General features: G+C 44.0%; 1 protein-coding gene across 1 annotated transcript in view; it reads left to right on the plus strand.

Moving 5' to 3' along the window:
• Positions 1–381: 381 nt before the first annotated feature.
• Positions 382–27,536, plus strand: part of LOC144097823 (multidrug resistance protein mrp-7-like) — a 41,697-nt gene continuing 14,542 nt past the window's right edge. Inside the window, exons 1-13 of the mRNA XM_077630448.1 lie at positions 382–468; positions 1,192–1,449; positions 3,309–3,512; positions 7,500–7,646; positions 9,741–9,834; positions 12,902–13,107; positions 15,617–15,793; positions 18,019–18,186; positions 19,142–19,323; positions 21,831–21,906; positions 22,486–22,696; positions 24,880–25,190; positions 26,730–27,062. Of these exons, the coding sequence (XP_077486574.1) occupies positions 397–468; positions 1,192–1,449; positions 3,309–3,512; positions 7,500–7,646; positions 9,741–9,834; positions 12,902–13,107; positions 15,617–15,793; positions 18,019–18,186; positions 19,142–19,323; positions 21,831–21,906; positions 22,486–22,696; positions 24,880–25,190; positions 26,730–27,062 (2,439 nt within the window). The 5' untranslated portion in view covers positions 382–396. The remainder of the gene's footprint in view (positions 469–1,191; positions 1,450–3,308; positions 3,513–7,499; positions 7,647–9,740; positions 9,835–12,901; positions 13,108–15,616; positions 15,794–18,018; positions 18,187–19,141; positions 19,324–21,830; positions 21,907–22,485; positions 22,697–24,879; positions 25,191–26,729; positions 27,063–27,536) is intronic.

Here is a 27,536-nt window from a genome sequence, read left to right on the forward strand (position 1 = left end):
CACTTTGTCTTAGTGACGCGTTCTTGTGTTCTAAATATCATGTACCAACTATCGCACCCTTCAATGCTAGGAGCTTTGATTCTAGTTGATAAAGATACATTAGACGAGGAGGTATTTAGCGACTAGAAACAGATCTCTTAAAAACCCTATACCTAGGTTCTATTCCCCCAGGTCAATTAAAGCCATGTCCGTAATCCGCACACTCCGTTTTGACCGGGGAAAGCTCAAGCATAAGGGCTTCCACGATTATGATGGAACATTTTTAAATGTAGTTTTCCCATGGTGTATTACTTTCTTATGTGCAGTGGTTTGGTCGGGGCCTCCAGCCATTTCGGTTTCCTCCAGTCCTTGATCCTGCTGTCGGCCTCTTGCGTCGTCGAGGTTCTTGTGTCTAGCATGCACTCCTACTACATTCTGCAGAACCAGCTGAGGGCGCAATCTTTCCTTCAGTTCGCGGTTTTCAAAAAGGTACGCTATGCTTGACTCTAGGAAAGGGCACCTGTTCTCAAGTACGGTTGCTAAGGTTATCGTTGTCACTGCTTACAAGACCGACACAAATTTGTTGCGGTGGAGAAGCTCATTGGCTCATATGTTAGTGCTGCGTCAGAGCCTCTCGACACTGTTTTTGCGGCTTTATCCTCTAGACATGCATGGCCCGGCCACTGCATGGCACGCTACAGAGAGCTGGCAAATCATAACTAATGAGGTGGATATAGCCTAACGCTTATAACGAAATTGAAACCTCCTTATCAATCTGAAAGCTCATCCGCGTGAAAGACGTTTTCATGGCCTCGCTCCTGGATTAACTTAGTTCACTTTGACGCCTACCATTCCTCTCATTTGCTGACTAGCCGCCGTGGTGCTTTAGTGGTTATGGCACTCGGCTGCTGACTCGAAAAACGCGGGTTAGATCGCCGCCGCGCCGGTGAAATTTCGATGGAGGTGAAATTCTAGAGGCCCGTGTACTGTCCGATGTCAGAAAACGTTAAAGAAACCCAGGTGGTCGAAATTTCCGGAGCCCTTAACTACGGCGTCTCGCATAGCCTGGGTCGCCTTGGGACGTTAAACACCCATAAAACCAAACCAAAATCATTTGCTGACTAGATTTAATTTCTCAGCCAAGCAAGTCCTTGGTCATCGCGGCCATGATACACACTCGAATCACTGCGCCCTGCTGTTTGTTGCGTGCAGGTAACTCGCTTATCAGCTGCTGCCCTAGCCGACAACTCTGCGGGCCAGGTGTCGTCTTTCCTCTCCGCTGACTCGTGGCTAGTGGCTGTGTCTACGTATTACCTGCCCAATGCCATTATGGGAGTGGCGTGCGTTCCCGTAGCCTTGGCTGTGCTGGCTCGCCAACTGGGATACGTGCCGGCGTGCTCATGCCTCGTCTGGCTTGTGATCGTCGGAGCCGCATCCTTTTCCATGGAACCTTTGCTTAATAAATACTGCGTGAGTGTGCACTGTGCGTATGGCGCTGGCGTTGCGACTCTAAGTTCACAACAATTCATTCGCAGCCTAAAAATGAACCCAGAGAACATGCTTTACAGAAAATTTAAATTGATGCTATAGTGCTACTTAAACGCACACCGAGGACAACTCTATGCAGTTTTTGTTCATGGTAAAATCTTTTCTATGGCTGTTTTTCGTTATGTCCACGTTTATTCGGCACCTGGGCATTTCTCGACGAGAAATTCGGATTTTAAACATTTCCCGCAACTGAATTCAAATTCGTCACGACAACGCCGGAAAGGACTCCGTGATCGCCATCGGGAAAGGAAGGGCGGTGAAACCTAGCCAGAGAGACCCGCCACCAAAAAAAAAAAAATCTATCATGATGTAAGCGCAGTTCACGTGAGAAAGCGACTGGGAGTGGCGATACCTGTATTTGTTTTTGTTGTGTATCTGGCTTACAAGAGCTTCACTTTTAGAGGAAGTAGCCTGTTTCTTATAAGTACGCTGTAATCCATCGATGCAGGCCATTTGCAGTTTGTCCTCAGTATACCTGTAAGAGCTCCCTGAACTAAATGAGACGTGTGTGAGGATAAACGGCAGAGGTGTAAATAATAGCATAACGGCTATTTCAAGAAGTTGTGGGGAAAGGATGGCTCAAGTCACCTTGGTACTCTCCCCCCCCACCCCTGAGCGATGGACCTTACGAGTGATTCGGCGGCTTCAGAACTAGAAAACGCACAGCAATGTTTGCGCATCGCAGGTCGCATATTTTCTGTGCCTATTTGTCGTGTCACCTGCGCTTTGTTCGCTCATCATCATCATCATCATCGGCGTGGCTACGCCCACTGCAGAACAAGCGCCTCTCCCATATCTCTCCAATTAACCCTGTCCTGTGCCATCTGCGGCCACCCTATCCCCGCAAACTTCTTGATCCAATCCGCCCACCTAACCTTCTGCCATTCCCTGCTACGCTTGCCTTCTCTTGGAATTCTTTCCGTTACCATTAAGGACCACTGGTTTCATTTCCTTCGCATTACATGCCCTGCTCAAGCCCATTTTTTTCTTCTTGATTTCGACTAGTATGTCGTTAACCCCTCACCCACTCTGCCCTCGTTCTGGCTCTTAAGGTTACACTTATCATTTCTATTTCCAAAGCTCGCTGCGTTGTCCTTAACTTGAACTGAACACTTTTCGTCAGACTCCACGTTTCTGCCCCGTAGGTGTGTACTCGTAAGACACAGCTGTTGTATACTTTTCTCTTGAGGGATATTGGTAAACTGCCATTCATGATCTGAGAGAACCTGCCATATGCGCTCCACGCCATTCTTATTCTTATAGTTAATTTGCTTTCGTGATCCGGATCAGTGGTCACTACATGACATAAGTAGACGTATTCTCTTAACACTTCGAGCACCTCGCTACCAATTACAGACTGCTGTTGCCTTGCAAGGCTCTTTGTTCGCTCACACTTCAACAAAAATCTTTCAAGCATGTGGTTTTCGCACAGTGTCGTCTCGTCTTCATGTTTGTTTACCTCTATCAGAACTCAAATTTATCATAGCGGACGTATTCAAACCAGTCACGATTACTGCCACAGAAAAATATAACAAGGTCGTTTGCAAGCACATTACAAAATTGGGAGATTCTAGGAGCGGTGATGGTTTTTTTTAGTCACGGTTCGAAGATGACATTATAATCCTAATGGTTGTTCATGTGTACTTCAATAGAGAAAAATGTTTTATTGGGTTCGCAGTGCAAAAAAATAGATAAAAAGATGCCATAGGGGGAGTTCCCGGCGGTGACAATATTTGGAGGGTTTTCTTCAATTGGAAGAAGTATTTTCTTTTTTTTTACAGAATGTTCTTTACAAATACAGAGACGAGCGATTGAAGAAGTTTGCAGAATTTCTTTCTGTAGTGCGGCTCGTAAAAATGTCAGCGTTGGAAGACGTGTTTCAGAGGAGCCTTCATCAACTTCGATTGAAGGAAATCAACCAGGCGTACAGGGTCAATATTTTAGACGGGTTTCTGGAGACACTGATCAGCGCGTCTACATCTGTGGTAAGAAACCCTGAAATGTGAAGGCGCTTTCATTTTCACGACGTTTAGGCTGCATCATTGCTTACTTGAATCCCCTCTAACTAGTTGCCACATCAATGGTAGTCTCGAATATGACAATTCTGCCGCTTGGACCTTTTATTTTTTTCTGTCCACTTAAGTAACACCGCATTGTGTTAAGAATAATAAGAAAGCTATGGTAGAGGTTGGTATGTAATTATCATTCCCTGGTTGAATTTTTTGTGTTCTTGGCACAATATGAGGCCATTATAATTTTATATTGCATTTTTCATTTCTTGGGTTTTGTTTATGTCGTATATTCATTGCATCCAGTTTTTTGTGAGCCGTTCAAACACAAGGTTCAAAACGTTGTTGGTACTATTTCGGGCATTTAATGCCTTTTTGATTGCCCCCTGTCAATACTTTTTTTCGCATGTCTTGTAAGTTTCTTTAAGTGAGCATACGGTGACATAGTTTTATATTCTGTGCGTGCTGCTCGAAAGCTAGGCTGTTAGTTTTAATTCCTGTTACTAAAGCCAACTTTACTCCTACAATGGGCCAAAACGACAGCTCTTTCATGAACAAGGCGCTCTTGTAGGACAACTTCATTATTTTTCTCCCCAATGGGGATGATTTATACTGTCGTCCAATTCGAAGTAAGTAAGATTTTATAAATGACGCCATGTCTTAGCCGAGAAAAACCAATGAGTGGGGTTAATATTTTATTATTTATTACAACCTCAAAGGCACCATTACAGGGGGTATTACATGAGGAAGTGGAGTTCAGGGCACATGGCTGATTCGATGGATGATTTGAATGATGATGGGTCGGAATGAAGTACGACGGCGTTGGGCAAGTCATTCCAGTCCTTTGCAGTGCAAACACAAAATGGTGACAGATGAGCACTTGTCCGGGCAGGGGGAGGGTAAACGGCCTTCTGGTGGTTCGTGCGGCTGGGGATGTGACGGGCAGGCCTGATAACAGACTTGATCAAGGGGTGATAGTAAAATTTATGAAAAAGGCATAGACTTGCAATAGTACGGCGGTCTGCTAAGTTTGTAAGATGAGAATTACGTTTTAGTTCAGTGACACACGATAGGAATAGGCCGAGTGGATGAATCTTGCTGCGCGGTTTTGTGTTATTGCTTCCAGTAAGTTAGAAAGGTTACTTTGATAGGGGTCCCAAACCGCGCATGCATATTCCAGTTCGGGACGAATGAAGGTTAAATAAGGTAACTTTACTGATGGGGGAGATAGGCGAAGAGTGCGGCGAAAATATAGAGAACACGATTAGCATCGTTCATAATTTGGGTTATGTGATGTGACCAATCGAGATCGCAGGTTAAATGAGAACACAAGTATTTATATTCCATTACAGCAGTAATTTCGGAATTGCAGATTAGTTAGTTTTAAGTAGGTTGGGAGTGACGTTGATAAAAGGATAGATGTTTTCTTCGCGTTTAAAGACATTAGCCTTTTGTTACACCAGGTTCTTACGCATTCAGTGTCAGATTGTAGGAGTTGAATGTCACTACTGTTGGTTGTTGGGACGTAAATAACGCAGTCATCTGTAAACATGCGCACGTTAGAACATAAGTTAGCTGGTAAGTCATTAATATAAATAAGGAAGAGAAGGGGCCCCAGTACAGTGCCTTGGAGCACCCCAAGGACATTATAAGCATAAGAAGTTGTACGCTTATTAGCTAAAACAAACTGCTTGCGGTTAGTAAGAAAGTTTTCAATGCATTCCAAAACAAAGCAATTAGGATTTAGGCGTGAAAGTTTTAGGAAAAGCCGGTTATGAGGAACTTTGTCCAAGGTCTTTTCAAAATCAAGGAACAGGGTGTCAGCTTGAATATTAAAGTCGAGGTTGGAGCTTAAGTTGTTGACAAACAACGCTAGTTTACTGTCGCACGATAAACCTTTTTGAAAACTATGTTGAGTAGGCGGGAAAAAAATTAACTGAAACTAGGAATTTCATAATGTGCGACTGTATTAATGTTCCATTAAATTTGAAGGAATGCTAGTGGTCGGTAATTATGACGAGAAGACGATGGGCCTTTTTTGGAACTGGAATTACTTTGTCCACTTTCCAGTCACATGCGGCATGACACCTTATCAAAGAGTCTGGTGAAAAATATGGAACAATATGACGGTAGTAGTATGCTTTGTGTTTGTGAGTACTTTTGGGTTAATTCCGTAGATACCTGCTGACGGCGTAAGTTTCGAAGAATCTACAATGTCAATAATACTTTCAAGTTCCGGAAACTTAAATTAGGAATACTAACTACAAGTGTTTATAGATTGGTTTGATGAATTAATTGTTAACACGGAAGTTTTGAACCGGCTTGAAAAACAGCCAGCTGAAATGTTTGCAGTAAAATACACTAGATGACTTTTTCTTATCGCCTTTAAATGAAACCCCACCAAATAAAAATTCTCCCGCGTGACAGCTTAGTTAGTTCAGCGTCCTCAGAGGCGCCTCAGAGAAAGAAAACCGCTTTCTCCCGAGCGCTTTGCCCGATGGCGCTTTGCGTGTCCACTGGACGAGAGATATACTCCAGCATCCGTCTAATGGCAACTTTTCTTTTTTGCAGACTTTCTTTTAAGGCCAGTAGAAAAAAATCTCCGCAAACGGCAGCTTGATGGAAACACTTAAACCTGCTGTGTTTGACAACAAACGTATTCACTGACACTTCTTTCTTGAAGCCAATATCGAAAAAGTTACCAATTTGACTTTACTAATTATTTGCTATTCGAGAAAGGAAAACTATTGCGCGCTACGCGATGCGACACTCAAGAGTATTCAGTTGGTTTCGGACGGCTACGGCACCGAGCATTCTTTAAACCCTGTGTTGTATTTAGCTGTGACATGCGGTATGCTTCACGCAGCTGCCTCCTTTCATTCCGAGGATGTCCAACATCCTCGGACAAAAATATTTATTAGAAAATTGTAAAGATCTGTTATTGAAATATTTAAGATAATGGTTCATCCTTACGATGTCGAGCAAAATCGTTCTTTTACATTGTTTTCATGGCTGGCATCGAACAGGTAAGACTGCCATAGGAAACCAATGGGGAGCGCTTTTTACGATAGGAAAAACGTTAATAGCAAAACAATGCAAACCTGCCGGCAACGTTGGTTGTTAATCTTGCAATAAATGAAAAAAAAATGCGTTCATAAATACTTTCCCGTTAAAAAAACTTTTGTCAAGAATTTTTTTATTCGAGAAGTGCGCCTTGTGACATAAGTTGAAAAAGGGGGAATGAAATGCTGGAGATAGAAAATTCGTAGCAGTGAGGATCACGTTCTCTGAGGTAGGTGCAGAGGCTGCATGTGAAATGATTCTCCATAAATTTTGGGTATGAAGCTTTGCTGGTCCACTGTTCAAGCTCCTAGGTCACCCTACTCCCCACTCAAATGAGCACCTTCAATATCCCTTGAGTCAGCCAGTGCCCAACTTAGCAACGCTAGAACGATGTAACGCGAGAAAGGTCAGTGGGAAGTGACGCAAACTTCCGAAGGTGCAAAGGATTCGCAGGACAAGGTTGGACGTCGTGCCAAAATACTTGTTGTAAGGAAAGTGCTGAAAATTAAATTTCTGCCACATTTCTCGTTTTCAACATTCTGAGAGCACTTGTTGCATCTTCACTAAGCTTGTGAAAATTGAAAGCGTGTAGAAAAGCCAGCGCAATTTATTTCGACGAAGAGAACAACAAAGCCTTAGTTAGGCCCTCAGAACTCAGCGCTGTCCTAAGAAATTTATCCCGACAGGGCAATAATGCAAACAGACTTTCGACGCAATGCAGGTGTGTACACGAGTGCTGAATATTGTTCCTGGCAATTAGATCGTCTAAGTTTCAAGCACGATGAGTTGAAATGGGTTGATGGGTTTATCATGAGATATCGCTGGTGCCACAGAGCTAGGTAGACCACCGGATTGTCTATATTTCCACGGCTCCGTATGAAAACGCCCTTCTTTTTTCAGATGATCATGCTTGCTTTTGGCTCTCTCACTTTCATGAATCCGGATGGCATATTCAGCCAATCAATCATATACTCCAGCGTGTATATACTCACGCTAATGGACGCTTTCACAAATACCATGGCTCATGCCACGAGGCTGAAGAGCCCGGTGAGTACGCTTTGTCTGCTGCGTGGGAGCTGAATTTCTGTAGCCATTTTCTGTAGTCTGTTAAACTCGCTCGGGACTCGGTTTACTCAAGTAGTAACGAAGGAAGCAGTTTTCCAGAACCACAATAGCTCCATTTCATAAGTTTCTCATATGCGTTGAAGCTAAAAATTCAGGAGAGAAAAAAGATTTTTCTCGACTTATCTAACTCGGAGCTTGTCAAGCGTGGAAATGGGAAGTCTTGATTCAATGGCGTGACAGCGGTATGTACTGCTGTCGCTGTGTCCAGGCCTGCGATGGCAAGATAGGACGTTGTCTTAATTAGGGCCTTAAAGCGCAATACAATTCAGGCTCTTCGTTACCGCTGCTGGAAACCTTCCCACCAGTACAGGGCAAACCATTGTTTCACTAGACAACCACCCTCCTGTCCCAAGATTAGCGACAATAAGAGTTATATGGAGCTTTTATTGTGTTCTCGGGACACAAAGGCTTTACTTAAGTGAACACAAAACATATATGACTTGTTAAAAAACACGGCATCGTTACGCTCAGTAACCTTCTATAGGACCATCACAAATGTTTTCAAATATTAGTTTTTCCCGCGCACCATCACGGAGTGGAACTCTATACCTTGGTCGCTAGTAACCAGCATTGATAAGATTAAAATTTTTATCTGCTGAAAGTATTGCGCTTTTGTAAGCTATTTATTACGCTAGCTGATCATGCGCGTTTTTTATTCTTTTACTTCGCTCAACCGCATTGCTACATACGCTCATCGCTGTCTTTGTTTTCGTGATTCCTTGAATACTTGAGCTACTGGTTGTTTTTCCCTTTTTTTCTCTCTCAGCTGTTGTACTGGATTGGTATGGTGTGGACTGTTAATGTATCTTTATGTGTCGACAATGTTTGTCTTTTTTACTTCTTCATATATGCCATTACCATTATGCTTTATTATTATTTGTATGCTCCTATATGTACCCTTGCAAAGCCTCCAATATTTTTTAAATAAATAAATAAACCAATACATAGCTTAGATCGTCCACTAATGACTGAGATTCGTCGATTTGCAATTAGCGGAGTAACGCCATAGGCGCTCCTTTTAACCCATTTTCTTTCTGCTTCTTGGCGTAATGTTTTATTGCAGCAAAACATAAGAATATAGAGACAGTTCATAGTTCGCGCTCTGCCTGTAATTATTTCTTTCAGTCTATGTTCCTGTGCGTGCCGAGAGTGGTGCTCTACTGAAGCGTTTCTTTCATGCAATTTGGTGACATACTCGGAATGCCGTTTGGCGACATGCTCTTTCGCGTACTTCGCCTATAAGTGCGTCCTATTTTTCGCGCGTTTTAGAGCGAAAGCACTACTATTCGAGGTATAACTCGGAGTTTCGCCCGGCTTTGCGCGTTGGAACTTGAAGCCCGACCAAGGTCAAACCAAACACACACCCAAGGCTAACAATGTATGACTATGTGTCTTGCTGCGCGTAGCCATGATACGCCTGCATGGCACTTTCATAGCTAAGGATCAGCAACAACGTGACCGATGACAAGTGGCCACTTGACCTCTCACCTTGACCTTTCACCTTTGATTTTTAAATTTGGCCTTTAGAAGGAAGATTCACATCGTCTCGTGTGACGCCATGCGATGACGTGGCAACGATGTCACATCATTATTCGCTATAAATACTGCCGGCTTTGTTTTAGCTCCTCTACTAGGCTCAGCCGGGTTGAGCCTCAGCCATTTTTTTACTTGAACTTTTTATGAGCATCAGACTGTCGTCTTCTTGGCAAAGCTTCACACGAGCATAGACTCTACGAGGGTGCCCTTCCGGATGTTTTGAGCACACAAACAGCATGTAGCACTAAACAAAAATGTGCTTTCACTGCTTAAAATATCGATGAGGCCCAACGTAAGTATGTTGCTCATCGGTTAAGAGTGGGCTGTAGTTTTAGCGTGTAGAATTGAGTAGAATTCTTTATACCGGGTGTGCTTTTCAACCACGGAGTAGTTAAGGGTGTCTTTATGGAATTCAGACCACATGATTGTGTTGTGATTTTAAGAACGCAATTCGGTTTTCCATTTCGTTCGCCCCTGAAGGTATTTCGGAGCTGTCGCAGACTGATGTCATTTTTCGCTGAAGAAGAATGGTTGGCAGGTGAACGGGAAAAAAAACCAGCATCTCCAGTCAGCGGTAAGAACTTTGAATACGATCTATACTTTTCCATTATCGCATGTACACGTGGTGTAGTGAGAATGTACTGAAAAATTGGCAGTGGCTTAGCTCGGCTATGCCAGGATATACGTAGCGAAAGCTAAGGCATGACACGGTTAGTCTTGGTTAATCTTCATTGTAAGTCCAGGTTAGTCTGTTTGTCTGGGTAGTTGTCACGTGGTTCATCACGTGGCTGGTCACGTGACCAGTCACGTGGTTGGTCACGTGGTGTGGTGCGACCATGGTGGGAATGCGAGCACGGCGAAACTGAGAGTTTGTGGCCAATGGAGCTTTCGCTACAGAAAGGTTTTTCTACCTCTTGGTTTCCTGTGACAAATATTAATGGTTTTGTTGGATGTGTCTTCTGATGCGTAAAAGTCGTTAGAAATAATTTGTATTAGATTGCTTTATTTAATTTACTAAAACGTGGTTTCAAGCCTTCCGTTAAGAAAAAGTGCATTTTATTTCCAACTAATGTAGAATTATTTTAGCTTATTTTGTCAAAATATTCCTCTAAATTACATTATAAATCTTTAAAGCTTTAAACAGCATGATTTTGGCTGGTAATTGCATTATTTAGACTAGGCGAGTAAAGGTTCTTCATATGTTCGCATTAGCGGAAAAAAAGAACTAGGTTGCTTCGGAGTGAACGAGAATGCTAGGATCGTTTGCCCACACAAATTGCTTCCGTCCAAAGCTTTATTGCGCGTGTTTAACATAACTGTCCTTGTTAACAGAGCAAGTAATATAGCATTAGCGCCAGACCACTCCCTGAAATGCTAGCCTAAGCCTGAGACAACCGATAAGTGAGTCCGTAAACGTCTGTAATTGCAGTACTCAGGCAATGATATATTAATTGGCTTATGGCGGTTCGCCTCAGTCTTTTTTATAATTTGGCCGAATGGTGTCTGTCAAAATTCTAGTTCATGGTCCCATAAGTGCTTGCTTCCCGTGTTTCAATGAAGAGAAATGGTAGCATTTTTAGCTTTACTTTCTCTTGCCGTATGTCTCCTTAGTTTTGTGAGAGTGTCACTCAATATAGGTAAGTTTACACAACCACCTACGATAGCCAAGTGTTCCATTTTTAAACCCAGTCAAAAGTATGAAGTGCGCGCAATTAGCTCGAGTGGCACTGGTATAGCAACGCAAATAATGGACCATTGTTTTGGATAAATCGGCAAACTGTAGGGCTGGCGAAATGAATTTGTTAGCACTGGTCATTTACGAATTTGGCTATGGATCAGATGCTCCTCATACCGAGAAAGAGTTGATGACGTAAGAAAATAATTTTTAACAGCGACTAGCCTGGGCACCGGGACGTGTATAAGGTGGAACTAATCTGATGCTATTTCGGCTTTACGCTTTGAAAGCAAAGAATACAGAGGCAACGAAATGACTTAACCGCCTAAGGACAGACGTCAAAAGCGAAATACGAAACAGCAGATATTCAGTGAAAATAAAAAGGTGGCTCTGTCAAAGCATGCAAAGGAAGAAATACTCGAAAGATGGCAGGGAACCTTCCCTTCCACTACTTTTTGTGTAGCGGAACACGGGTGGCAAATAGGGTGCTCTGCTACTGTTGCGTTGCGTAGTGTTGTCAAGTAATTTTTCGGTTCCTATGCGCATCAGATAGAGGGGCTGCAATTGTAACGCAGTAGCTTTAAGGGTCCCGTGTTGCAGAAAAACCGGCGTTGCCATCGGCGTTGTTGCCAGTGAGGGAAAGTGCACCAAGAACCCACAGAGGAGCTAGCTAGGTGGCAGGTGGGCCACCTAAGTCTCGTGACCTTGTTACATCATCACAACGTGACAACATGATTGCGAGCAAACTGCCCATCGTGACATCTGTCAGTAAATTAATGAGTGGTATGAGGACTCCCAGGGACCTATGAATGTACAGGAGAGGATGACCGATTTCACATTCATGGGCGCGTTAACCAATGAACGCTATCGCACCATACATTTAGAGCGATGCTCAAGTCTAGCCCAGTTTTTGATGCCCGCAGTAGTGTGCGCGGTGCAAGAAATTACTCCTCAGTTAGTCCTGGTGACGTCGGCTTTTTAGTTATGAATTTGAGGGCTTAGAATATCTTCGGGAAATAGAGGGCAGTACATGACAGTGAGAGGGCATTAGGAGCCTTTCAGTGAAGGCAGCTTAACAGTCTGTACTAAACAACGTAAATAATCGCTTGAGGTGCCACAATAGGCAAAAAAGTAGACTGTTCAAAACGTAGACATGGTGATAACTGAACAGGCTTAGGGCAAGACGCTTATTCTAGTGTCTTCTTTTTTATTAGTTCCACCATTGTATTAGAATTGGTAAGCGAATAAGGACGCCCTTGTGTTCCTTACAGTGCTCCGAGTTTACGGTTGGTGCTCACATGCGCGCAGTTGTTCGCACGCTTGTACGCAGTACGTACGATAATCCTCTGCTTTTTCGATCCCAATCCCAGCTGATGCGATCCTGTCCAATTTTACCTGGCACGTATGCTGTCACGTCTGGTTCTATTACTACTGACAGGAGACTAAGTTACGTTGTCATCTGCAGTCTTTAGCCACTGACAACTATTTATAAGAAATATTCTTCTCATTTTGCACAGTCCAAACCTGGAGGCACACATTTCCTTTTGATTACTCTAGGCAATATTTCAGGTTTCTTTTCTTAAATATCAGCAGACTACACATACACCTCACCTCTGTAGGAAGAGGGCATGTGCCGTCTTGTACAGAAGTAACCAGGGTGCATAGATTGCGTCTTCCTCGTATGGCATAGGCCTTACGGCTTCCCTAAAGATCAATGAAAAACAACTGTGCCCTTAATGAACGAGGACGGAGGGAAACAAGCACGAGTTGTTCTTCAAAGATCATGGGCCAACTAGCTACACTACGCTAGTTACTTTACGTTAGCTAGTTACATTACGCAGATTTAGAGCTTGAGCAGTGGTCCAAGTGCTTCGCTATACGACTGAGAAATGAACCATACGAAGCCTGGGTACTTTCGGCAAACACTGTACCAGCGGCCAAACAGCCAAAGGTCGTCGTTTTCCAGTTGGTGAGATTGCGATGAAGGAGTGTTCTTTCGCCTGGTCTGCGAGGGACTGCGACTTCGACAGTCCGGTCCTGGCGGGCATCGACCTGCGCTTGGAGAGCGGCTCTCTTGTGGGCGTTGTTGGTCCCGTGGGCAGCGGAAAGTCTTCGCTCTTGTCCGCAATTGTTGGAGACACGAAGTGCTTAGGAGGCTCTCTTGCGTTCAACGTGAGTGCTTCCTGCAACGATTTTCTTTGCATAGCGCATCAGGGACACCGGCCACTTGAGGTATCTAGCGATCGTAATAATTCGTCTTTTCAGGCCAGTAACAAAGAGCACACGCCGAGAATGAGTTCATCCAATCAGTAATGGCTCTCAAACGATAAAGGGATATAATCTGCTAGGGACTACTTTATAAGACGTGCAAATTCGCTTCAAGTTTCGCTGTTGAAGTTCTTATAATGAGCATCTGTAATGCGATCGAAATCAAGAAATGCCTTGGCGGAAACACAATTCTCTAATAGAAAAATACTTATGCGCCAACCGTATTTTAAATTGGTGATTAAGATAAGCAGGCATAAAATCAGAGGTAGATGTCGTCTACAAATAGCCATGTGGCAAACTTGGGCCGTTTAACTAAAAAAACCTGGTGCTGCTGACAGAAATAGCTCTCCTGTCAGTCGTTGGGGAAACACTTTTCTGATTTTCTGCTTTACTGCGCTTAAACAAATATCTGTACGTTGCAGGTTACGTAACTGTTCTGAATGCTATGGATTCTACTGTGGGAAGACTGCACCTCTCGTGAACAATATAGTACGAAGCCCCGAAGAAAGTCTTTACACCCGTGTAAGGGCGCCCTCCGCTGATGTACAGGAAAAGGCAAAATTCCCAGGGCGCCTGTCAGCGGACACAATGTTAGCAGAACCTCATGGTTTTCACAGCGGCACTCGTAACCACCAGGAGTTGCCGCGTGACCATCGCGTGGCAATGGAGTAGAAGCGCACAGCGGAGCTCCCCGCAGGCACGCGGTTTCCGAACGGTGCAAGAAATGGCCCACATTTCTTGAGAGACATCGTCAAGAGTAATGGCGTTTTAGATATAAAAAAAAACTGATATGTTTATTACTGACAGTCAGCTACAAATATTTAATCGCGATCAGGCATCTATCGGTAATACTTCAAAAGTTAACTATTGAAATTTAGTCAAACATTTTACTAGATAACATGAACTATGTGCTATATGTCGTTCGAAACACTGGTATTACTATGTCTCTAAAATCTCCTCTTTAGCTCAAAAACCATGTTCATAAAAACTGTCGGTGGGATTCTCTGAAATACCTGGTATATTTCCAATTTCAATAGCGAACAAAAGCCAAGAAGAGTGGAGATTCATCACAGACCTGACTCGGGAAATGAAGACAGAGTGATAGTATGGTCGGTCAATGCATATACGTTCCAGATTTAAACGTGAACATTTTTGGACATTATTTCACTATACTCCTCGACTATTTTTTCTGGCATTTAAGCTAAATCTAGGGAGCCGAAGCACGCCGTCTCATCCTACGCACGTAATATATTCCTCACTTGCAGTTATTAGTTTTCTCTTAAAACATAGTATATTGTCAAGTTTCGTTATCTAGAGCAAATTCCTGACACGACTGCCAAGTTTTTAAGCTCAAAATTGAAGAAAAAACTATTGGCGTGTGTTAGTGTGTGTGTGTATAAGGGGGGGGGGGGAGAGAATTAATGAACAGAATAAATCGAGGTTAGTTGGGTGGACCCACGTTATGGAAGGCCATTGGCTTTTGCCGCCGCTCTTGTCCGGTTCACCAACTAAAGCTGGCCTTCCGGATATCAGCTGCACAGTGACGCCTCCCAGTGCTGGGTTGCTGGGTCGTTGATTCTCCCAAGATCTGGATTTTTTAGGCATGCCGATGCTGTGTGATTTCAGTTATTCATTTCTCCGCAGCAGGCGCAATGTGCATCGTATGATACATAGTATAACTAAACATATAGGACACTTATATCTGAATTTGACTGGGTTGACATAAGGTTTTTGTTGCAATTTCATTAATATGATACCTTGCTCCTTGTTTAGGTTTTTTGTCTTTAGACGTATAGTTTCTTTGTTAATTTCAAATGCTGCAAGAATTCTCTGCAGCGTAATAAAGGTTGTAAATAATTATGTTAGCACGAATTTCCTAAGCACGTGTTGTTACAAGAAGCACCCATAGATGGCGCCAGCAGCACCAGCATTATAGTGTTCCTGTATACGGTCCCGCAGGGCGAGAAGATATAGGAACACTACAGCAATGGAGTGAAGGTACCTCGGAGAGAGCAACGTGCAGGTGGCGAGGCGCAGCATCCTGCGGGGCAATATTCAGCGGAATGACACAGCTACGAACGCGCCGCCCCTGCAGCTGTCATCGCATAAAATGTGTCGAGAGACGCCGATCTGCGAGTAGTAGGTCAAGTTAGGCTTCGCGGTACTTTTTACGCAGAAAATATTTATCCAGTTCTGTAACGTATCACAGCTGGTCGTATAAATGTGAAGGTTTAGTGTGCTCAGTAGTGCACGTGTTAGTTCTAACTCGATAGCACAGAAAAACGAAGAAATTGCGAATTCTGTTGCGCGGAAACACGTTTCTTTATAGTCATGAATAACTTTCGCCATTGACACAAGGTTCCATTCAAGGAAATGCTTTAGGCTGTTTGGTGTTTCTTTCCCTCTGCTGCAGGGTAAAATCGCTGTCGTTTGCCAGCGTCCTCACGTTTTCAACATGACCATCAGGGACAACATAGTCTTCGGCCACATGTTTGACGAAATATACTATGAAGAGGTGCTGGAAGCTTGTCAAATGATCCGAGATATGGAACGATTTCCGGCTGGCGATCTTTCAGAAGCAGGAGAGAAGGTAACAGAGTTGTGGCATATAACGTCGCGAAGCGTTCCATGGACTAGTACATGCACGAGATGCGAGTTCAAGCTAATCTTTGCGTGCAAGTTTATTTTGTTTTTATTGATAAATACTTTGCTAGCCACTTTTTCAATAAGGGAGTAATTACTCATTGGCACCGACCCAAGCGCAGCTATACGGCTACAAAGGAAAGGGGGACACGAAAGAACGGCACACGTAAAAACAGCATGCGTCAAAACAGCACACAAAAATCAGCATAGCGAAAAAACAGCAAAGGGGGAAAACGGCACAGCGCCAAATAGCACAGGGAAAAAACAGCGCTTCTCAAACCAGCATGCCGGACAAAACGGCACAGCGACTAAAGAGCACCGCGAAAAACAGCACGACAACAGAAGAGCGCAGGAAAAAAACAGCACGATGACAAAACAGCACTTCGGAGTACGGTGCAGCGCTGCTAGAGGGGTGAACTATTATTGCCATAACCACAAAAGGGTAAATCGCAACACATGCGGCAGCGACCCTTGGAGTTAGAAAGTGCTTGTTTCGCTAGTATATTAAAAAACAGGACAGGCTCATTCACTGAGGGACAGCGTTGCTTGAACGCTGCATATGACAGAACTTGTGATTATGTAGTTTTTGCTTGCTTCGCTTCAATGACCTAGTTTCTTTCTGCGTTATGCAAGAAGAATCAGGTAAACAGAGAGTTAAAATGACCAGGCATCTGCTTTGCGATCAAATGCCCCGGGTATTTTGTCTTGTCTTATCTGCTAGCTAGGAAGCATTTATGGCATCTCTCGCTTTATTTCGCTCTTTTACCTTTATTGAAATGATCGCCACTGCACCAAATAAATATATGTGCTATGCGTTCTGGTTTAGCACCAAACACCCTGAAAACGTCGGCTAGGGCAATCCTGCCATCGTTAAAAGCAAGCATCGCATACAGGATATTTTCCGTGGATGAAGGCCCTGTAGCTTATTGCAAACAAAATTGCTGAAGGTTCAGTAGCATATAGAGTGAGAGCTTTGAAGAATAAGAACTTTTGGTACACCCAGAGCCCTACGTCGGGCCTATATGCTAGAATTCAGCATCATAAGGGCCAACCTGCAGAATCGATGCTTCCGGAACAAATTCTTAAGCGTTATTCATTTTATTACCGGCCAGAGAAAAGTGGACATTTGAGATCGCGGATATTACCCTACCCTGTCCCTATACGGTCTGTGAAACGAGCACTCACTAGCATCAAAGGTCGCTGCCGTGTGTATTGTGATTTACAGTTTGTGGTTATGGCAATGTCAGTTCACCTCTCCAGCAGCGCTGCACCGTACTCCGATGTGCTGTTCTGTCGTCTTGCTGTTTTTTCCCTGCGCTCTTCTATCGTCGCGCTGTTTCTTTAGGTTTGCTTTTTTGTCGCTGTGCCGTTTTATCAGGCGCGCTGTTTTGAGGCGTGCTGTTTTTTCGCTGTGCTGTTTATTTGTAATAGTAGACATGTAATAAGGGCCTAATTTTTCACTGTTATCCACCCAAGCGGAGCCATACGGCTGCAAAGGAAAGCTATGCAGTTCCGTCAGAAACTTCGCTGTTGATGAAAATTTCGTCCTAGTTTGGGGTTCAAACCCGAGACCATTGCTTAACCTCAGCAGTCGCTCTACCAGCTGAGCTAACCGGGACGGCGAGCTCATGATACGGCGAGAGCGAATTGATGAATAACTGGAAATGGTAAATGTTTCGGTAAAATGACACGTAATGGAGTATGATGTAATTATAGATGTGTGTAAATGATGACTATGAAACTGTGCTGAAAATTAAAAAAAATCATCTTTTGAATTCACGGCAGTTTCGTTCAGCTTCTCTGAAACAGTTTTTTTTTCATCAGAATTTGATATTTCGAAGGCAATATTTACAAAACGAAGAAGACAGCTGCTGAGGATGGTACTACTGGCCGTATGCCTCGCTTTGTCTCTTTTTTGGGGGGTGCCACAGCTTCGCTGACCTGAGTTGCGGCCCGTCAAGTCTTCAACGAGCCATAATCGCAGGCCCTTTCGCATAGGTTGCACGTATATCTCCGTTGCATTCATGAATTCACCGGAGGCCTCCTACTCAAAGACAATGAGGCATGGACTTGATATTTGAATATATATCTGCAGAGGAGTTGCCTTTCTCATTTGGTGATTGCTCTGCCCTGCCATGGATAGATCCAGTGGGTACTCTTCAACTGCTGCAGGGTGAAATGCTAAGCGGAGGCCAGAGACAACGGGTGGCCCTAGCCCGGGCCGTCTACTCACGGAGTGATATTTACCTACTCGATGACCCAACCAGTTCTCAGGATTTTCGTGTGGCCCGTGGCATCCTGGACTGCGTCATAGGACCACGTGGACTTCTCGGGGACAAGGTTTGAACGGATTTTCTCTCTGTGGTCAGATTTACAATGAAAGGAAACAAACCTGCCTGATAAGCATTTTTTTTTTCTGTAGCGTCAAGGAATCTTGATTTTACCACACAGTCGGGTAATTAGCGAGAACAAATACAACTTCACATGTTGTAGCATCGTTCTTGCGGGCAAACGGTAGCTGCGACGAAACTTAGAGGCGAGTTTCTGTGCAAGAAAATAATGCACATTGTTTACGGACAATTCTCAGTTCTTGTCAATACTTGCGTTAGTCTGACTTCTAATACGATAACGCTGGCGCCTCATTCAGCAAAAGTTAAGCCAGTGTGTGGCTCCAAGAGCCCTTCCCTACGGCACCTCTTTCTTCCTTTCTTCATTCACTCCCTCCTTTATCCCTTCCCTTACTGCGCGGTTCAGGTGTCCGCCGATATATAAGACAGATACTGCGTCATTCCCTTTCCCCAGAAACCAATTATTTTTATTATTATTAAGTGCCGCAGAATTTCAACTCCTGCTTTACTCATAATATAAGGTTTCTGGTACTTGAGTCTGGTGCTTCAGATAAGGCGGGATATATATGCGTCAGAACCGCAGTCCCACAAGAATGCTAATCTACCATCGATAGCTATCTCAAGAAAGATGAAATCTAGGGCACTCAACCAGATTGAATACCTACGTAGTATTGCGGAGTAGAAGCATGTGTGTTGTGCAATCTAGACGAAACTACACACAAAGATTTAGGTTGTATTTTAAGTATGGAACGCTATATTTTAAATTAATCGAAAGGTAAGTGCTAACAGATGCCAAATTATGTTCCTGAATTTTTCAACAGGCGTCACGCATTTTTTATTATTGTTCAACTTTTGATGTTTTGCTTGTTCGCTTTAGTACCTTGCGGCAGAGATAAAATGCTTCTGTAGCCGTTTATCTGTAATGATTGTGCTTATTGACACCGCAGACACGCATCCTGGTGACCACCAACACGCGACTGCCATTCCCCGTCGACAAATGGCTGCTCATGCACAACGGTAGAGCGGTGCTTTTCCGGGACTTGAATGATCTCAAGAAGCACCCTGGAGCCCCACAAGATCTTGAGGAACCGGCAAGGATGACTGCATACCAGAGCACTGAAAACACAAGGTAACATACACGAGAAAATTTGCACTTGTAAAGGTAAATGTTTTCCGCTAGCAATATCCAGCATTTTGACTGGCTTTTAAGTTTCTCTTACATGTAAAGTCCAAGCATTTATACGTATATATTATGAAGGAAGTTACAAGAGGAGGGCGATTTTTGGAATAAACATGGCGTAATAGTGGCATCATCACAGCATTTGGTAGAGTCCTTCCAAAACAGAGCTTAACTTTGCTTTGTTAGGGTGCCATGAGGTTTCGTAGAACACCGCCTCGTCACCTCAAAGGTCAATTGGAAGAAATTTCTCATTAATGATCTTGTTATTCTGGTAGTAAACTAAGGACTTCTGCACCGCCTTCTTTCGGGTGTCCTCTACTGCAAGGTTACGGTTACATGACAAATAGGGGAGGGTACAGTGTGGCCTCATTTAAAATCGTGTGTTCATGTACAACTTCAAAGAGAAATTTGGTGTTTGGGTCGATCGTTGCTTTTGTATTTGAGGCGGGTTTATATGGTTTGCTTTGTCCGTTCGTTCATTATGTATCACAGAGGATGTTCCGTTGATGTGAGCAACTGATGAATCTGGTTGCGCTTGACAAAATACATCAGTCTTGCGCCAACGCATCCAGGCCCTCCATTCGAAAGGAACTTCCAAAGCTTACTAGCAGCAAAGTTGTTCTGCAAGCACGAAATTTGGGCGTCACTTGTTTCGTTCTTGTGAGCGAACGCCACAAGCAGTGAGCGTCGATGGACAGGCGGATGAATTCCTTTGATGAATCGTAAAGAGAAAAGCTGCCGATTGCTTCCATCGCTAAAAGGTCAAAAGGTTGCTCGGCAGAAGTCAATACTTTTTGATCTTGGGCTTCTTTTTTTGGCAAGTTTCGCAGCGCCGAATGTAGGCTACAGCATTGCCCATTATGCCGGGTCAGTAATATTCGTAAGGAAGTGCGTTCGGCGTATTCTTTGTGCCAATGTGTCGGAAACTCTCGTGAACTCTTCCAAGAACGGCAGCCGAAGCGCTGGGATACCGCACACTTTCTTATCCTTTTCTTTGAATCAATAGCGATACCTTATCTATTGCGTTCCTTAGCGAAAAGAGGCTGTGCTAAAATTTATTTTCAAAACTGATTAATTTGATAATAATTTTGAATTATTTTGTTCCTAAATATAAATACCAAAATGAACCCTTTCTATGCGTGTTAGGAGTAATATCTTGAACATTGTTAAAACTATGTCAAAAATACAACTTTTTCCCGCTTAGTATTTTATTACACGCTAAAATATATATTCAATACATTACAATTCATTACAAATAGATTAAAAATATATTCAGTTCGGCTTAAAGGAAAGGGCTATACTTGTCGCCTTTACCGGAGGAGGCTTACAAATTTCAACTGCAGAACTAATCACTGCTCCGCCGACACAACGGTTTCGTCGATGACCCATTTAATGCGATAAACATAAGGAGCCCCATGCCTGCAAAAACGCAGCGCTGTCCTTAATCAAGAGGTCGATAACGTTGCAAGGTGACGTCACTCCACTGAAGCTAGAAGAATATCGCTACAGCACAAATGCGTTTAAATTCGGGGGTAATTATGCCGCGTCTAACCTAACCTTGAAATTGTTCAACAGCGCCATCGTAGTCCACAGCAGAGGACGTTGTACGTCCTGTATTAGTATTGTCGCGAGCGTCACGTGATCGAACTGGGAGGGCTGAAGCAGTGCGAGAAATGGAAGAACCGAGACCCTCGTTACCCTATCGAGCATACTTGAGAAAAGAATAAATGGCATCGCTATGAGATACATATGAAGACAGCCAACGATCACCGAAGGTGAGGAGCACGGAGAATGATTTTATCTTAAAAAAAAGATGTAGTTTTGTTTAATGGGAAATTTATATGGCAATTATTTTATCGCTGAAAGATAACTGATTAGCAAATGGAAGGGAAAACAATCATAATTTGCCTACATCGCTCCAAAATACATGCACTTTCGAAAAGCATGCAGGCGAACTAACCCCTTCTTTGTAGGTAACCTGTCGAAATAGCCAAAATTTTTTGGACCGCAGGGTGGAGGGTAACTGCGTTTTCGAAGTTCTAAAAAGTGATATAGATACCACATACGGCGGGGTGCACGTGTCCCAATTAATAAGGAGACTAATAGTAGTAAAGGTAACCACTCAGAATTAGCTAACCGACTTGTTAGTTAGCAGGTCTTGGCTGTATTTTGACGCGCTACACCACTGGCAATGCTATGTCGAGGAAGATCGCTCTTCTAACTCAAACAGTTCACATTTTAAAATTGCAGAAGATCTCAGGTGAAACACCCTGTATACATAGGCATTAAGAGCACCTAAATCATTTCTTCATTACTTCTAACTATTACGGTTTCTGTACAGTACGGCTGCCTGTGGCGTACAAGCGTTCGCGTTGTCTGCAGAAGTGTTACTTGACGGATGTGACATCATGACGAAATATTGTGTAACTTATGATTGGCGGGTACCTTTCTTTTAGACAAGTCGAACTTCATTCAATGGCAGACAACGAAGTGGTCTCTGTTGTTAAGGAAGAAGGAATAGCGTCTTCAAAGGTGGGTGCTATTTCCCAACATTAACCAGGTGTTTCATTCAAGATTTTCTATTCTTTTTTGCTATCAACGTTATCTAGGTGTATATTTGAGTGGTATCGTAAACGTATGCGCTTCGTTGTAATACGGCTTTGCTTACGCAAAAATTTTCTGAAATAATGCGATTTGAATAACAGCCAACTGTGTCAATGATTATTTTACTGCATATTAATTATATCTGAGGAATAGGAGGAGCCGTATGAACAGTTTTTGTTTGCGCCAGGTAGTGTCTTTGCGTACATAGAAAATGTCGTAAGCCTGCGCTGACTTGTGCGAAAGCCTGCTGTCCCAATTTCTTCGTTCAGCATTATCCAATATTCTCTGCTGGTAGGCAAACGGATTTTTCCTGTCTTGAGATTCTAGGATTGGATGTCAGAACATTGCTAGCACTTACGAAACCTCACCCATATGATATTTAAGTGCAGAAAAAAGGCTGCTCCGTCGAGCCAGATGTAATGCATGTTGCGAGCATGCATCTTTAAAATCACCGTAAAGCTTTCACCATGCGCAATTTTTCATCTGCTTTCTCTTTTTTTTTCTCAGGGTGCGCTTGGAATATACGCGGCCTACATAAAATATTCGGGCATCAGCACCGTACTGGCTCTGGTGTGCTTTGTCGTAAGCGCCGTGTTCATGGCTGCTCAGTTGGTGTGCATCAAAGCCTGGTCGTCGCTAAGGACACGTAGCAGTGAGGACATGGAGCACAGCAGCCGTGAAATGCTTTTATGGCTGGCGCTTGCATGTCTTGGTGATGGTAAGTCGTCCATTAAAGTAGTTCTTTCTAACCGATGTCATCGCTTTCCACTTGCACTAATCATTTGTTGGTGTTCTGCGGCCAGACTACGTACTTTTAGACCACACTTGAGGCAAGCTCCTTAGCGTTTCTTTTAATATTAGGTGCGCCTTGTTCAATTTGTTCTTCTAATTGATATGTGTGGCTAAAAGGTTGAAATGAGAGAACAAGGAAATAAGTCTTGAAAGCTGGATAGAGCTTGACCCTTGAAAAAGACTGCTTTTCTTATGAAATTAACGGTTGACAGTGCGCCTTTGTTACCCCGCCTATTGCGCGGATTCTACCGCAATGTACAGAAACGACTTTGGGCCTCATCGAAAAGGTTTAGCATTTTTCGACTATTGCGCAATTTCTATTTACCATGGCGCAATTGCAGCGTTTTCCTTTCAATTTTTGTGAGCAGGTCGCACGAAATGGAACCGGGTGTTGGACAGACTTGTATCCAGACAGGACCGCTTTTACTTAAGGATTCGCCTTTCTTGTTCCTAATTAATAAGCAAAAATACAATCAGTTTAATAGGGGGAAAGCACTTCTCGGTGTAATCTACGCCGTTCCTGTGGCTCTCCGAACTCTAGCGACGTTGCCCTCTCCCCTGACAAAAAGAAAAGGAGAAGAATACGGAGCGCAAGAAAAGGTGGATAACGCGTTTGGAAAAATAAACTGTTAAATGCGAAAATCAGAGAGGGTTCTTGGCGGACAACCAAATAGCAGATAATTAAAGAAACAATAACGCAAAGCTTACATGTGCAAGGGTCCTGCCTCAATAATGAGGTCTCGCTGTAGCTTTCCCCCCAAGCCTGTTATACGTAGTGGCACAGGCAGGAGCTTATTGGTTTACGTTTTTTTTTTATGGCAGCTCCACCATACTTTTTTTGTAGCTTTCCCCCTTCGATAAATGAAAGATGTCTGGGAACACTATGCAGACCAGAAAACAACGCCTGCGGGAATGAAGAAGGTTTCTTCGCGTTTTCATGCTGTTTCTCAACAATCGATCCCACACAGAAACAAACCTGCACGTTAAATTAAAGAAATCGCGAATGTAAAACAACGTGGCAAAAAGGCCTGATTGCTCAAGAAAGGTTCAGACGCTCGTCAGAGCCTTGTAACGGGTGATAGGACTGCCTTAGAGTGTTAGTATTAGCTGGTGAATGAGGAGAGCGTCGAACTCCTATAGGAGTGGCACAACCAGCAGCTAATACAGGGCAAAATGTTTGTGAAGAAATTATCTGGCGAGCATTTTCTGAATGATTGGTTTCGCATTACCTGCGGTGGATACGACCCCCCGTGTTTAACGTAGAGTTTTGACGATTAGTGCGTCACGTACTTATTGAACTCCCGAGAAAATATTCTAGCACGCAATGAAAGTGTCATCCACATACACAAACCATTGGTTTCGCATTACCTGCGGTGGATACGACCCCCCGTGTTTAACGTAGAGTTTTGGCGATTAGTGCGTCACGTACTTATTGAACTCCCGAGAAAATATTCTAGCACGCAATGAAAGTGTCATCCACATACACAAACCAGTTCTATGCATCACCTGTTTACCAGGTTCTCTAGCTATTGGCTTGATGTAATGCGATTAGCACAAAAAGTATCCCAACCTTTCGCTCCGACTGCCACTGCCTCAGTAAAAACTTCGGGGGTGAATATCTCAGAACACGCATGCACTAGAATTCTACCAAATCGATTAGTCTAGAAATGCGAACGCTTGTATGTTTCCAATACAAACATTCACGCTATTAGCAGTGCCTAATAAGTTAACTAACATATTTTATTTTATTAGATGTCCGGCAGCGATAATTATCATCTCAAATTGTGTCCCCTTGCCCACGTGACGTAAATGCACAGGTGGATTTGACGTACCGCTCAGTGTCTAATTTTAATGCTAGGACATACCCCCTATTTAGATGTGTTGCACTTGGTAGAACTGACATGGTTTACTGCGACATCGCTTTTTATCTGAGAAAACCAGTCCGTTATAACCTCAGTGATTAGCGCTGTCCTTGTAAACGTGCCAGGGGGAGTGTATGGTCTATTTATGCTCATCGTATAACACATGCGAGCTCTTCACTTGCGGCAGTGTTATTAAGGTGACCCTTTAATGTCACTTTTCACTCATGGTTTTTCTTGCGTATTGCAGTCGTCTTCAGACTCGTGGCTGGAATACTGTTGGCCCGGGGCACCCGGCACTGCTCTCTCACCCTTCACCGCAAGATGCTGGCGAGGGTCGCCGGCAGCCCGTTGTCGTTCTTCGACGCGACACCACGAGGCAGGCTGCTGAACCGCTTCTCCGTCGATCTGGAAATGAACGACAGCCGCGCGTTCGTCGCCTACAAGCAGCTTTTCCAGAGCCTCCTGTGCGTCATCGGCAGGCTCGCCGTCATAGGGACGCAAGCGCCCATCGTTTTCGCCCTCGCCTTCAGCGCAGAGCTTGTCCTCGTTATTAGCATGGTACGACCCGCTTCTTCTCCGAAAACACTTTTGGACGCCTGGGCCTAAATCTGCCAAGCGAGTGCGCGGTGAAGCGCGTAGTGCATTTTTACTGCAGAGGTGTATTTTATGGCCATACTTTCGCATTTTTATTCCCTCTGTCGGCCGTCCTCTTCCGCCCACTTGAAAACTGATATACAAAAGTACTTTGGATGAACGTAGCCACCCCACTCACAGGCCTTTAACAAGTTTACTTTACCGCCCTTAAACATTAACGTACGCCTGTTCGGTGCATATTAATAATCGCGCTTGCCCCAGTCCTTTACATGGCATGAGGACAAACGCTGAACTGACCCTGCATTGATAGATTACTGTATTTTAAACACAAAGCCGCTCCTTGCGTTGAAAACGGATCTTTTATGAGTAAGAAAAGTAAAAAATAACGAAATAAGCGCGTCGCAATCACCGGCCACCCTCGTGAGTAAACTGCTGTGCCTAGAGAACGCAGCCGCAGCTTTAGTCGCAGATCTTAGAGGCTAGGCCAGCATATAATTCTCTTCAACTTGATAATCACAGAGTTCTTTCAAGTGGGGACCAGGCGAGTTTAAATCAAGTTGCTGGAAAACACAAAGCTGCAGTAAATCGTAGGTAAAGTTTCCAGGGGATCTCGTAGGCCCGGTGACGTAATCTCATTTACATTCTTGCAATCCGTTCTCGCTCCCATCCCCTACGGCTGCGGCGAAAATAACGCAATGGTCAACCGACTCTTCCCATTAATATGGAATACTGCAAACTGCGCATCTTGTTTCAGAAACTCTTCCGGTTTATAAACGTGCCAGGTTGTGTTGCCTGGACTTGTCAGCGGGCGCCACAAATGCCGATCGCAATCTTTAATGTGGCTGCACTATGGCCCCCATTTACCAAAATCGCCGTCTTCTGTTTTTGTGAACCACCCCAGCGTCTCGAGCGAAGCGAGCGCCGGAGTTTCGCTAGGGCAGGGCTAAGAATAGCCATGGACGGGAGAGCGAACCCACATGGTTCATTGCACGACGTTATCAACGTCGCGCGCCAAATCAGCACCTCGTGTTGTGTACTGCACCGAGTCTTGTTCAACCTCGCGTTTGCGTTGGGTGCTCTGGGGCCCTTTACTTGCGAAGAGATTGCCACAGAGCCCGAAGTGTCGAAATGCGGTGGCCAAGGCGACAGCTGGAAGCGCAAGAGGCTGTGATCAAGCGGTGCGCGGAGCTGAATTAGAAGCAATGCGCAGTAAACGAGAAGTGCGAACGGAGGTGTGACGGAGGATTCCCTGCAGCTGCAGCTTTATCTCATCAGACGCTACTATCGCTAGTCATTCCTTTTCACTTTGGAAGAACGTACTAAGCAGACTTTGTTGAAATAACAGTATATATCAGTGAGAGTGAAAAACAAAGTAGTCCATTTGGCGCACACACATATATTGGAATGGTACAAGGAGGACACGACAGCGCTTTGTACAACTCAGCTTTCAAATGTTTGTTCACACTACAATTCACAAATTTCGGCTTATATTTACTCTTTCAGCGCTGCCTGATACGTGGGTCAGTGATCGGTCGGTTGTACGAGAGCACGAGACTGTCGAAGGTCCTGCAGCATCTGGCCGAGACTCTGGACTCTGTTGGAGTGATCCGTTGTTACCAGGTCATGGACCGCTTTTGCTTACAGTTCCGGCGCCTGCTGAACGACTACGCAGAGGCCTTCAACGTGTTCTTCCTGTGCTACTCCTTCAGCCGCCTTCTTTTCACATTTGCTGGTGTTCTCGTCATTAATCTCACCATGGCCATCGTCGTGGTGCCGAACCACGGACAAAGTGCATCTGCGTCTACTGTCGGCTTGTCGGTGCTATCTTCTTTTACGGTATGGTGTGCAAATACAATGGTTTCCAACGATTAGCTGCCTCGCTTCAGTTCACAATTAAATTTAAAATCTTTCACATAAACAGTGCATAGAAACGCAAAGGAAAGTGAGGCCACACGACAACAGTGTTGTTTTCAAAACGTTCTTGTTAGATACAGTGGCTGGAAATATTTATTCAAGGAGGTACATCCAACAAACTAGGACCGAAATGATACGTAACATCTCCACGGCTTTCTGGCTTAGGCGACCTCCTCAGCCACATGAGATAACAAGGGCGTACTGGTAGAGTCTTTACGGAGAGTTTACGGAGTCCGACGGAGTCTTGAAATTGAGATGTGTACCGGAGCGCGCTACAGTGCTCAGGCAGCCGTGTTTCGTGCCAATTTTGCTTACTTTGCACTAAGTGCATGCTCCGTGCGCCACCGAAATGTAACTTCCTAAATATCTGCGTTTATTCAGCATATGGACCTAATA

Source organism: Amblyomma americanum, chromosome 7 (genome assembly GCF_052857255.1).
Source record: "Amblyomma americanum isolate KBUSLIRL-KWMA chromosome 7, ASM5285725v1, whole genome shotgun sequence".
NCBI lineage: Eukaryota > Metazoa > Arthropoda > Arachnida > Ixodida > Ixodidae > Amblyomma > Amblyomma americanum.